We start from the raw sequence: 12,167 nt of genomic DNA, 5'->3' as shown, positions 1-12,167 counted from the left end.
TCTTCTATGACGTTGAAGATAAAAAGAGACATTGATGGAGAAACATGAACCAGAGAGAAAGATGACACTCCCCATGCATGGCTTCATTCAAGAAAATAATGTAATTTAATGTTGTTTATACCAAAAAGGATTGATAGCAAATGCACTCAATAAAAGGGAAACATTTTTTCTGTGCCTAGCAATTTTCTCCTTATCATGCCAAGTTATGGAGTACATACATACAGGTAGCTAATATAGGTATAAGGTGTCTAATTTTAGTAGCAATGGTACACTCCCAGGTTTCTATTGAACTAAAGCAATGCAGCGACGAGAAAACGATGATCCCTGTGACGTCTCTTTTCATTCATGTCACACGTTTGTTGGTTTAACATTTGTAATGTCGCACTTTTGGGAACAAAACAATTTCAACGTGACGTCCCAATTTATTTGCACAATGGACACTTAATTCCATGATTCAAATATTATGTCATATGAAGGCAAAATATGCACGCAAGATATTAATATAATAATTTGAGTTTATTGTAATTACGTTTTATTACGAAAGTCTCTCTCGTAGAGTGATTCCCAACCACTGCTGGCAACTTGGCTCGAAAATAATGATTATAATGCAGGTTTGTTCTTCTATCTATGCCAGTGACATTTAGTGAAAAGTAGAACCATTAAAATAGACGGCACAAGGCATATTGAACCCGCTTTGGTGATACAATTTCTCGACAGGGCAGAAGGCTTTGTGACGTCGAGAGCGAAATTAATACATTTTCTGCAGAAAAATGTGTTAACATCTATACAGGAAAGAAAAATGCCATCAAGCGATTGATTGAAAGGGTCTGAAAAAAAACAACAGATTAAGCATATACATATATTTTTTTATTTTTCAAATATGCAGTTTTCTGGATTTTTACACAAAAATCAACTCATTCATGTGGGGCCCATGGTGGTTTTTAGGACATTTGAATGGACATTCATACTCACCCTCCATGTTAATTTTTTTTTTTTAATTACTTTGTGAATATGTTTCTGAACACGTTTTATGCTGTTATATTAAAAAATTAAAAAAAGATTAAATTCCCAATGATCGTCACACACACACATCTGCGTGTGTTGTGTGTGTTTCAGGTGAGTAACGTTGTTGAAAAGATGATGATCAGAACTCGCGATACTGCCTAAATATGAATCATTTAGTTTTTCCACAGTGTGGATATAACCTTTTATGCTATGTTTTTATTTTTATTTATCTCCCTATAATGTACTAGTCTGTCATTCTGTATGTCTGCTCTGTCAGGCTTAGTTAATGTAATGTCTAATGTCTATTAGTCTGTCTGTCCTATCTATGTTCTATGTTACGAGGACAACGGATGAAATTTAGCTCCGGCTAATTCTGACTGGTTTTACACTGGTATATTTGTCTGTATCTTTAGTGTTCATCAAACTGGTACTGTCCTGTCTAAATAAATAAAATAAAATAAAAATTTAGAAAATGATACATACGTTTATGGTTGTACATTGTATAATTTTGCGTAGAACATGAATAGTGTATGATGTTTATAACGGGTCGTCTGTACACGGAAGTAGTTGACAGTGAGCGGGAGTTTCGCCGGGTCTTGACTGTAACTGCCGCTATTGTGTGTGTTTTTCAGTAAATTTATTATTATATAAGTACATTTATTAGTATTTAAATGCTACTGTTACGTCAGGGTAAGTTTTATTGTATTTTTTTACACACGTGTGCGTGGAGTGATTCGCGTCTATGCGTGCGACATTCACATTTTCAATATTAGTGAGGTACAGGACTATGTTCGTATATTTGGGGTATTTTTATATTATTTGAGATGCATTTCTCTCCATTTTCCATTGAAGAAATGTTGAATGTTTATCCCAAAATTTTTACATTTTACTCTTTTGTTTCTAAATTTAATCAAGGGCCACTCAAAGTGTGGTTGGGGGCTGCACGTGGGCCCATGGTCCAGCAGTTGCCTATGTCCGGTATACATAAGTGTTGACAGGCTTAAATTTTGATAGGATATCAATTTGCATAAAATCTGTGGCCAGACAACAAATTATATTCCAGTCCTGCTCATCGGTATTGGCACCCTTTTTTTTTTTTGCCTACATTATTTTTTTTCCATTCATTGGCAGAAAGCTCTATTTTTGTTTCGTCCGCCCAGAAAACATCTTCCTCGGAGGCTTGTGGTTTGTCCAGGTACTCCTTGGCAAAGTTTAGTTGTACCTTTTCATATGGTTGCCTGTCTTTCTTGGCCTTTGCCCACGACAGCCGGTTTGTTCCATGTGCTGCGTATAGTACATGTTGCGCAGTGAGTTTTCAAAAATAAGTTCTCACATTATTTATTGCTTGGTTGTTTATCATTTGCTATTTTGGGAAGAACACAAGTTCTCTATAGAAAATAAAATATTTCACTTGATTGTTTTTTTTTGTTCTCTCAGGACACATTCTGTATCATGTACGTTCACTTCATGGGTGTCGATAATAATGAGCAGAAGCCTCCAAGAGTGTTGGTAAATCCCAGCAGGGTAAGTTTTATTGTATTTTTTTTTTACACAGTCACATTTTTCATATTGCTTCTTATAGTGTATAAAGATTTTTTTATTTCTATATATATTGTACTAAGTCTTTAGTTCTTATACAATCAACAAATAATTTGTTTAGTATACAGAGTAAATAGGTTTAAATTGTTGTAGCTGTCAGTGTCTGTGTGCTCGCCAAGTCCACTGTCGGATTGTTCTCGTCTCGTCTGTCGTCGTCGTTCCTGTCTGTATCTTGTCTTTTGTTTAGTTAGTCTTGTCCCTAGTCGAGCTTCTTATAGTCTGTTTTTGAGTTCTCCAATAAACCCTGGTCCAAGCTGCATTTGGTCGCCCTGCTCCATTCCATCCATGACAGTCACGCCTTAAGGTTTCCAGTCTTACATAGTGACCAGAAGGTTTTCTTTCATTAGTGTACATTGTTTAAAGGCTTTGATATTATACAGTGTCCAAAGGCTTTAATTTTTTATATAGATTTAAAATGCTTTAATTTGTACATAGTGTATAACAACTTTCATTTGTGTGAAATGGCTAAAGACTTTCGTTCTTACACAGTGTACAAAGCTCCCATATAAATAGTATCTACAGGCTTTAATTTTACTAAACAGTCAGAAAATCTAAATGCTTTCATTCTTATACAGTCTGCAAAAGCTTTAATTTAAGGGGTGTAAATCGCGGGTATTGTCACGATACGATATCATATCGATACAAAGAAACACGATACGATATTTACCGATATCTTAAAGCCTGCTGTGGTTCATTTACGGTACATCACGATATAGTGCTTTACGATCGATATAGAACAATATCCTGATTTATAACAATTCATACGCAAAATCAACAAGGTACTGCAAACTCTTTATTTGGGAAATTACAAAGGGCTTCCAAACGAATAACTTGAAGCCCAAAGGGGAGCGAATTTCCTCGTCTTCTTGGACACTAGCCATAGCACCAGCCCAGGAGCCGCGTAGTTGTCGGCTCCCCTTTCACGTGCCTGCTCTGCTCACAACACAACACACCGCGCACTGCTCCCGGAAAGAGGAAGCAAGCAACAATGAACTGGATTTCAAAATAAAGTCGCGTCTAATGTCCGAGGTCAAAAACGGGCAATATAGATCGATGTTTACGTTTAGCATCCATGCCAACAAATCGTAGAGCATTATATTGAGTAATCGGTGTATCGATGAATCGTTACACCCCTATTTAATTTACATACACTTCCGTTCACATGTAACTTAATGATCGGTGATTCACAGCGACCAATTTTGGACCCCCCTGAGATTTTTTGGCAAACTGGCCCAAGATGCTACTGCTGGCCCAGCAGTAACCATGACAACAGCACCATGCCAGATGCGGTGATGAGGCTCGTCTTGTGGCTTGCTCCACTTGCAACTATTAAGAAGAAGATATAAAACAATAAGCTTCTAATAATTGTGCAAAAATTACGTTGTTTTTTCTATATAGCTTACGTATGGATGAGGGGGGGGTTACAGTCCCCTCATTGCCACTACCGGACTGTTCGTCGTCGCCGCTCCCGGACTCTCCGTCGCTGCTGCCGGACTCTCCGTCGCCGCTGCCGGACTGTTCGTCGTCGCCGCTGCCGGACTCTCCGTCGCCGCTGCCGGACTGTTCGTCGTCGCCGCTGCCGGACTGTTCGTCGTCGCCGCTGCCGGACTCTCCGTCGCCGCTGCCGGACTGTTCGTCGTCGCCGCTGCCGGACTCTCCGTCGCCGCTGCCGGACTCTCCGTCGCCGCTGCCGGACTGTTCGTCGTCGCCGCTGCCGGACTCTCCGTCGCCGCTGCCGGACTCTCCGTCGCCGCTGCCGGACTGTTCGTCGTCGCCGCTGCCGGACTCTCCGTCGCCGCTGCCGGACTCTCCGTCGCCGCTGCCGGACTGTTCGTCGTCGCCGCTGCCGGACTCTCCGTCGCCGCTGCCGGACTGTTCGTCGTCGCCGCTGCCGGACTCTCCGTCGCCGCTGCCGGACTCTCCGTCGCCGCTGCCGGACTGTTCGTCATCGCTGGACGGGTTTTGTTAGCCATAGGCAGCCATAAACACCCAGGCCAATATCAAAACTAAAACCAGTTTTTTGGACATTGCTTTCAAAGCACTCCCTGAAATAATGGCAAAAGGTCAGTTTTTATCAAGTTCTGACAATATGAAATAAACATATCTGCTCCAATGGTGTAGATTAAAATAAATACATATCAAATTAATTTACAGTTTAGAGATTAAGACTACTTTTTCCATGTATAATGCGCCCCCATGTATAATATGCACCCTAAAAATGGCATGTTGATACAGTTTTGAGATTAAGACTATTATTTTACAATTTGTTGCATCTTGAGATATACAAGACGATCAAATTGGTCAATCTTAAAGTTCTTAAAGTACTACAATTAATTGTATAATTGACAAATTTACGAGTCTTCATGATATTTGCACAGCAGTAACAACAAAATCAGCATATATTTTGATTGTACATATTATGCAGCCTACCTTAAAATGTGTGAATTGAAGCAAAAAGCTGTAATCTATGATCTTTCTGGAAAAAATCCCTTTCTTCACAGGTGAAATTTTTTGACAACCTCTTATATGGGTTATAAATGGGGTGGAGATATAAAAAGTGATAAGCCACAGCCTTTTGGGGGGGGGGGGGGGAATACTCCTACTGTGTCATTCGTCAACAATATTGCTTCAACAACATTAAATACTCGTGTACTTGTATTGTAAATGCCACTAAATTGAGAATCTGATTATTTTTTTGATTTTATTTTTATCATAATAATTATAATAATAGTCTATAAAAACAGAAAGACTCAGTCACTCAAGGGCTTTTTTTTTTTTTTAACAGTAATACTAACATAATACTAGTAATCACCAAAGACTCAGTCAGTCAAGGGCTTTTTTTTTTTTTTAACAGTAATACTAACATAATAATACTAGTAATCACCAAGACAAAACGCTGTCTTACCCGTTTCACCACAAATTTAACGTTGTCGACCCAACCCTACCAACAAGATGATCTGATTGTAATGCAGTCTCTAAAAATATCTCATACCAACGTCTCTCATAAAACTATCTCATACCAACGCCTCCCCAATCTTTCTTCCATTGTTTTGAATTGAAATCAGAAGACGCCAGCATCATCAGTGCTTGCCCAGTCATGAAACTTACCGCACGTCACTGCATCTAAATATTTTTCACGGAAACATTTGGATCATTGTTTTGTTCTATGGGGATGGCTAGCGTGATGTCACTAGATGTCGGCATGTCATTTGGGGTTGATGTCTTCTCAAAAATACATGGATCATGGGACACATTTTAATCCAGACAAACAGGTTTTAGGGGTAAACTTGCCTGTCTTGTGAGCCGACACCGTGAGTTCGATTCTCGCATATAACGGTGTGAATATATGTGTGTATGTGCAACCAAAAAGAAAAAACACTATAGTTCAGGTGTTGTGCCTAACTGTTTCCTCTGTTATTCACGGTGGGGATTCATTACGTCGCCTATGGCGCACCTTGTGGACATTTAGTCCAAAGATTACACTTTGGGGAGCTTCTATAGTCTATAATGTACCTTATTTAGAAGAACACATACTATATGTGGCCTAGCTCAGTGGCCAAGTGGAAGAGTGTCCGCCCTGAGACTGGAAGGTTGTGGGTTCAAACCCCGGCTGGGTCATACCAAAGACTGTAAAAATGGGACCCATTGCCTCCCTGCTTGGCACTCAGCATTAAGGGTTGGAATTGGGGGGTTAGATCACCAACTGATTCCCGAGCGCGGCACCGCTGCTGCTCACTGCTCCCCTCTCCCCCAGGGGATGGATTAAAATCACACGGGGATGGGTTAAATGCAGAGGACAAATTTCACCACACCCAGGTGTGTGTGTGACGATCATTGGGACTTTAATCTTTTAATCTTTATATGCAACTGTAAAATAGTTCCATGCCACTAGTAGAATGTTATTTTTCAATATTTGCTGAAAACATTTGACATTTCGCTGCAATTTTTCAATGTTATCCATTTTAACCATGTTCATTTGGAATTCTTTTCATTCTTTTGGAATAGAAACTGCACGCACACACACAGATCACTTGTCAGCTTGAGACTCATTCAGTGTTGTTTCATCCCACTTTGGTTTCCGTTTCTAATATTAGAGAGGCTCGTCAACATGCTTTTCATTTTTTTTGTCAATGGCATGACGTCATGGTCACCTAAAGTACATTGTTCATTGATTCACCTTTTTCCACGATTGACAAAATTGAAATTGTGGTTGGCTAATTGGAGATGAAAAGTTATTTAGGTTTGTCCAGGTAGCAACGGGTCAACATTTCCATCACATCCCAATCTTTAAAAATACTGAGTGTTGCTGTATTAATCCCTTTGTAGTTATCAAGGAGTATGAATACCGTATTTTCCGCACTATTAGGCACACTTAAAAACTGAAAATTTACTCAAAAAAACACAGATTTCCACAATTTCCTAGAAAGAAATCTGTGAGAATGTTATCGATATCTGCTTAAAATGTTCCTTCAAATGTAAAATAACGTAAATTGGTTATTTCTCAACATAAGATCATTTGGGCCGAAACTTGGCGGGTTCTTAAAGTCTAGGCATCAAATGACCTCAAAACGAGACTTTGTGAAAATTATTGGTGAGGAAGAGCTAATGTACTTAACTCATTAAAAGGGGAATGTAATTTGTTCTGGAGGATTCTGGAGCAAATCAAAGTACTCATTTGATGTTTGTAAAAAAAGACAACACTAGGTTTCAATTACTGGTTTCTTTTCAGGGCCAGCCAAGGTGTTGTAACAAGAATGAGCGCCAAAATCACGTAAGTCCTTAAATTGTGCCTTAAGGTTTCAAGTCTTATATAGTGACCAGAAAGTTTTCTTTCATTAGTATACATTGTTAAAAGACTTTGATTAATATACAGTGTACAGAGGCTTTCATTTGCATGTAGTTTTAAAAGGCTTTAATTTGTACACAGTGTATAACAACTTTCATTTGTATGGCATGTCAAAAGACTTCAGTTCTTACAGTGTCCAAAGCTTCCATTTAAATAGTATCTACAGGCTTTAATTTTACTAGTCAGTCAGAAAATCCAAAAGATTTTGTTCTCATACAGTATGCAAAAGCTTTGATTTACATACACCTCCCTATAAATAGAGCTTAATGATATGGCAATCGGCGATCCCTGGCGACCAATTTTGGCAAATTGGCCCAAGATGCTACTGCTGGCCCACCAGTAACCATGACACCAGCACCATGCCAGATGCGGTGATGAGGCTCGTCTTATGGCTCGCTGCGCTTGAAATCACTATTAAGAAAAAGATATAAAATAATAAGCCTTTAATAATTGTGCAAAAATTACTTTGTTTTCTTTATATAGCTTACGTATGCCGTTGACAAAAATGGAAGAGGTGTCCACGTTGAAGACTGTGATGTCGGACGCCGCGTTGATCAAAACGTTAGCAATGGCATTATTGCTGGGCACCAGGCTGGATTCGAATCTCAAGTCCATGAAGTTGACAATAGAGCCATTACTGCAAAAAAAATCCTCACTCATGAATACTCAGCCAGAAATACACCTCTACTGTATTGATTGATTGATTGATTGATTGATTTATAATACCTGAATGACGTTACTGTCAGATCGTTGAATGAAGAAAACGTGACATTGTAGAATGGTTCAAGCTGTAGAGAAGCGTCACAATGTATCAGCTTTGTTTATCGCATAGTTGGAATGCAGAGAATCAAGTATTGCAATGAGCAGGCTGAATATTGGTGGCTTCACAGTAAGATGAGTCAGAATGCTCCGTATCACTGTTAAGATGAAGTTTAAACGCTAAAAATGAAGCCTTTTCTGTGGGCTACCACTACTTCTTTTTTTGTAATTATAATTATGTGAATACTTGAATCTCAGCATTTAACGAAAAACTCGCAATGTTATTTTTGTCAAAATCTGAGAATCAAGCATTCTGACAACTGTCAACATTTGCAAAAAAAATGAAACAGTTTGAGCTTGCGCCTAAATTAGCATGAATGCTTTTTCCCCCAGAATTGCTCCAACCTAACACTTTTGTAAGCTCCATAACGTTTTGTAAGCCAAAACAATTAGGGAAGGTGCTTTACTCTAATGCTGTTGTGAATCGCAAAACATTTTTCCAAGGGCCTCACCGTCATTTTGATGAGTTCCGCTCGACTGATAAACGCAGCAGATGACTGATTGAGCAAGTCGCTCGTGAACACCTCGCCGACAGACGTAAACCTCAAAGTCCGAGTGGTGAGTGATATGCTCGTCACGGGGTTCTCGGTGGACGCCATAGCTGGAGTCGCAGTGGCGTTGGGTTTTGCTGTTGTCAAATTTCTTTGCGGAGAGTCTGGCACAACAATCGGGAGACACTTGGTTCATCCTTGTACTCACAACAAATTTACTACAACAAAACTTACTAGACCAAAGATTCTTGCTACTCCCTAATAAACCTCCACCGATGGCACAAAAATGACAAAAATGGTTTTAACATCCCAATGGCGGATATGGCCAAGCTGTTGACGGCGGGAGAACTCACCAATGACTTCAACGGTCTCAACGAAAAGGTTGAAGGTGTTGTTGGGCTGGCCGAGCGTTTCCTCCAAGGTAGCGACGACGTCCTCGTCCGCGGGAGTGGTAGATATGTTCTTGAACTCCAGTCCAACTTCCACTTGCGTGTTTTCCATTCGCGTCAACACCACAGCGCGGCTGTGTGGTAAGACCCAAAATATGTTTTCATTTGGATACAGCTTCAGATATTCTCAGTTCTCAAAACAAGTGCACAAACTTACAAAATTCGAATAACAAAGGTACGGATAAAGAAAATGCCATATCTCGTCCTGTAGATGATGTCATACTGTAACATGGGGAAAAAAGGTGACAAATTAGAAGCCAGAAAAACATTAAAAGCCAGGACAAAAAGCATAGTGAGGATGACAACTGGACCCACCGCAGTCACAACCCTCCTTTCAAGCGCTTTGTACTGTGGACTGTTGACGTTGTTGAATTCTTCCACAAACGGTTCCCCCAAAGTTGCCGACAGCACAACAACCGGTGGTGAAGATGTGGGGACTACTGTTGGAGTCGTTGGATTTGGAGCAGTAGGCCTTTTAGTTGTTGTAGAGACATTGGTAGGCGTTGTTCGTTTAACAGTTGGAGTTGTTGGATTTGAAGCAGTAGACCTTTTAGTTGTTGTAGAGACATTGGTAGGCGTTGGTCCTTTAACTGTTGGAGTTGTTGGATTTGGAGCAGTAGGCCTTTTAGTTGTTGTAGAGACATTGGTAGGGGTTGGTCTTTTAACTGTTGGATTTGTTGGATTTGGAGCCGTAGGCCTTTTAGTTGTTGGTGAGACATTGGCAGGGGTTGGTCCTTTACTTGTAGGGACCTGCGTGGGGGTTGGCTCTTCAGTGATGGGTGGCCCTTTAGTTGTAGGGACATGGGTTGACTCTTGAGTGATAGTTGGCTCTTCCGTTGTAGGGACATGGGTGGGGGTTGGTCCTTGAGTGATGGTTGGCCCTATGGTTGTAGGGACATGGGTGGGGGTTGGTCCTTGTGTGATGGTTGGCCCTTTAGTTGTAGGGACATGGGTGGGGGTTGGCCCTTGAGTGATAGTTGGCTCGTTCGCTGTAGGGACCTGGTTGGGGGTTTGCTCTTGAGTGATAGTTGGCTCGTTAGTTGCAGGGACCTGGGTCCGGGTTGGCTCTTGAGTGATAGTTGGCCCGTTAGTTGTCGGGACATGGGTGGGGGTTGGCTCTTGAGTGATAGTTGGCTCGTTCGTTGTAGGGACATGGGTGGGTGTTTGCTCTTGAGTGATAGTTGGCTCGTTAGTTGTAGAGACATGGGTGGAGGTTGGCTCTTGAGTGATAGTTGGCTCGTTAGTTGCAGGGACATGGGTAGGGGTTGGCTCTTGAGTGGTAGTTGGCTCGTTAGTTGTAGGGACATGGGTGGGGGTTGGCTCTTGAGTGATAGTTGGCTTGTTAGTTGTAGGGACCTGGGTGGGGGTTGGCTCTTGAGTGATAGTTGGCTCGTTAGTTGTAGGGACATGGGTGGGGGTGTGCTCTTGAGTGATAGTTGGCTCGTTAGTTGTAGGGACATGGGTTGGGGTTGGCTCTTGAGTGATAGTTGGCTCATTCGTTATAGGGACATGGGTGGGGGTTGGCTCTTGAGTGATCGTTGGTTCGTTAGTTGTAGGGACATGGGTGGGGGTTGGCTCTTGAGTGATCGTTGGTTCGTTAGTTGTAGGGACCTGGGTGGGGGTTGGCTCTTGAGTGATAGTTGGCTCGTTGGTTGTAGAGACATGGGTGGAGGTTGGCTCTTGAGTGATAGTTGGCTCGTTAGTTGCAGGGACATGGGTAGGGGTTGGCTCTTGAGTGATAGTTGGCTCATTCGTTATAGGGACATGGGTGGTGGTTGGCTCTTGAGTGATCGTTGGTTCGTTAGTTGTAGGGACATGGGTGGGGGTTGGCTCTTGAGTGATGGTTGGCTCGTTAGTTGCAGGGAAATGGGTGGGGGTTGGCCCTTCAGTGATAGTTGGTTCGTTAGTTGTAGAGACATGGGTGGGGGTTGGCTTTTGAGTGACGGTTGGCCCTTTAGTTGTAGGGACATCGGTGAGTGTTGGCTCTTGAGTGATGGTTGGCCCTGTAGTTGTAGGGACATGGGTGGGGGTTGGCTCTTGAGTGATCGTTGGTTCGTTAGTTGTAGGGACCTGGGTGGGGGTTGGCTCTTGAGTGATAGTTGGCTCGTTAGTTGTAGAGACATGGGTGGAGGTTGGCTCTTGAGTGATACTTGGCTCGTTAGTTGCAGGGACATGGGTAGGGGTTGGCTCTTGAGTGATAGTTGGCTCATTCGTTATAGGGACATGGGTGGTGGTTGGCTCTTGCGTGATCGTTGGTTCGTTAGTTGTAGGGACATGGGTGGGGGTTGGCTCTTGAGTGATGGTTGGCTCGTTAGTTGCAGGGAAATGGGTGGGGGTTGGCCCTTCAGTGATAGTTGGTTCGTTAGTTGTAGAGACATGGGTGGGGGTTGGCTCTTGACTAATAGTCGGCTCGTTAGTTGTAGGGACATAGGTGGGGGCTACAGTCCCCTCATCGCCACTACCGAACTGTTCGTCGTCGCCGCTGCCGGACTCTCCGTCCCCGCTGCCGGACTCTCCGTCGCCGCTGCCGGACTCTCCGTCGCCGCTGCCGGACTCTCCGTCGCCGCTGCCGGACTGTTCGTCATCGCTGGACGGGGTTTCTTGGCCATAGGCAGCCATAAACACCCAGGCCAATATCAAAACTAAGACCAGTTTTTTGGACATTGCTTTCAAAGCACTCCCTGAAATGATGGCGAAAGGTCAGTATTTATCGAGTTCTGACAATATGAAGTAAACACATCCGCTCCAATGGTGTATATCAAAATAAATACATATCAAATTAATTTACAGTTTAGAGATTAAGACTGAGTCTTTCTGTTTATATAAAAACTATTATTATACCGTTTTTTTCCATGTATAATGCGCCCCCATGTATAATACGCACCCTAAAAATGGCATGTTGATGCTGGAAAAAAGCCTGTACCCATGTATAATACGCACCCAAATTTTGACTCCTAC

General features: G+C 42.1%; 1 protein-coding gene and 2 long non-coding RNA genes across 3 annotated transcripts; 1 reads left to right on the top strand and 2 right to left on the bottom strand.

Annotated features, from left to right (window-relative positions):
* Positions 1-2,297: 2,297 nt before the first annotated feature.
* On the top strand, positions 2,298-7,858 carry LOC133165263 (uncharacterized). The gene is made up of 2 exons (XR_009717551.1): positions 2,298-2,529; positions 7,334-7,858. It is a non-coding gene; the product is annotated as an uncharacterized LOC133165263 (long non-coding RNA).
* Positions 2,510-4,204, bottom strand: LOC133165246 (uncharacterized). Its single transcript, XR_009717545.1, has 2 exons — positions 4,008-4,204; positions 2,510-3,930 (listed from the first exon to the last, which is right to left on the bottom strand). It is a non-coding gene; the product is annotated as an uncharacterized LOC133165246 (long non-coding RNA).
* On the bottom strand, positions 7,502-10,939 carry LOC133164178 (uncharacterized). Its single transcript, XM_061294300.1, has 7 exons — positions 9,525-10,939; positions 9,367-9,431; positions 9,114-9,283; positions 8,722-8,924; positions 8,177-8,238; positions 7,939-8,087; positions 7,502-7,861 (listed from the first exon to the last, which is right to left on the bottom strand). The coding sequence occupies exons 3-7, from the start codon at positions 9,259-9,261 to the stop codon at positions 7,773-7,775; spliced, it is 651 nt and encodes a 216-aa protein (XP_061150284.1). The 5' UTR covers positions 9,262-9,283; positions 9,367-9,431; positions 9,525-10,939; the 3' UTR covers positions 7,502-7,772.
* Positions 10,940-12,167: the final 1,228 nt, after the last annotated feature.

This window comes from Syngnathus typhle, linkage group LG1 (assembly GCF_033458585.1).
Source record: "Syngnathus typhle isolate RoL2023-S1 ecotype Sweden linkage group LG1, RoL_Styp_1.0, whole genome shotgun sequence".
NCBI lineage: Eukaryota > Metazoa > Chordata > Actinopteri > Syngnathiformes > Syngnathidae > Syngnathus > Syngnathus typhle.
Note: the sequence above shows the minus strand (reverse complement) of the source record. Positions and strands in the feature narration are given on the sequence as shown.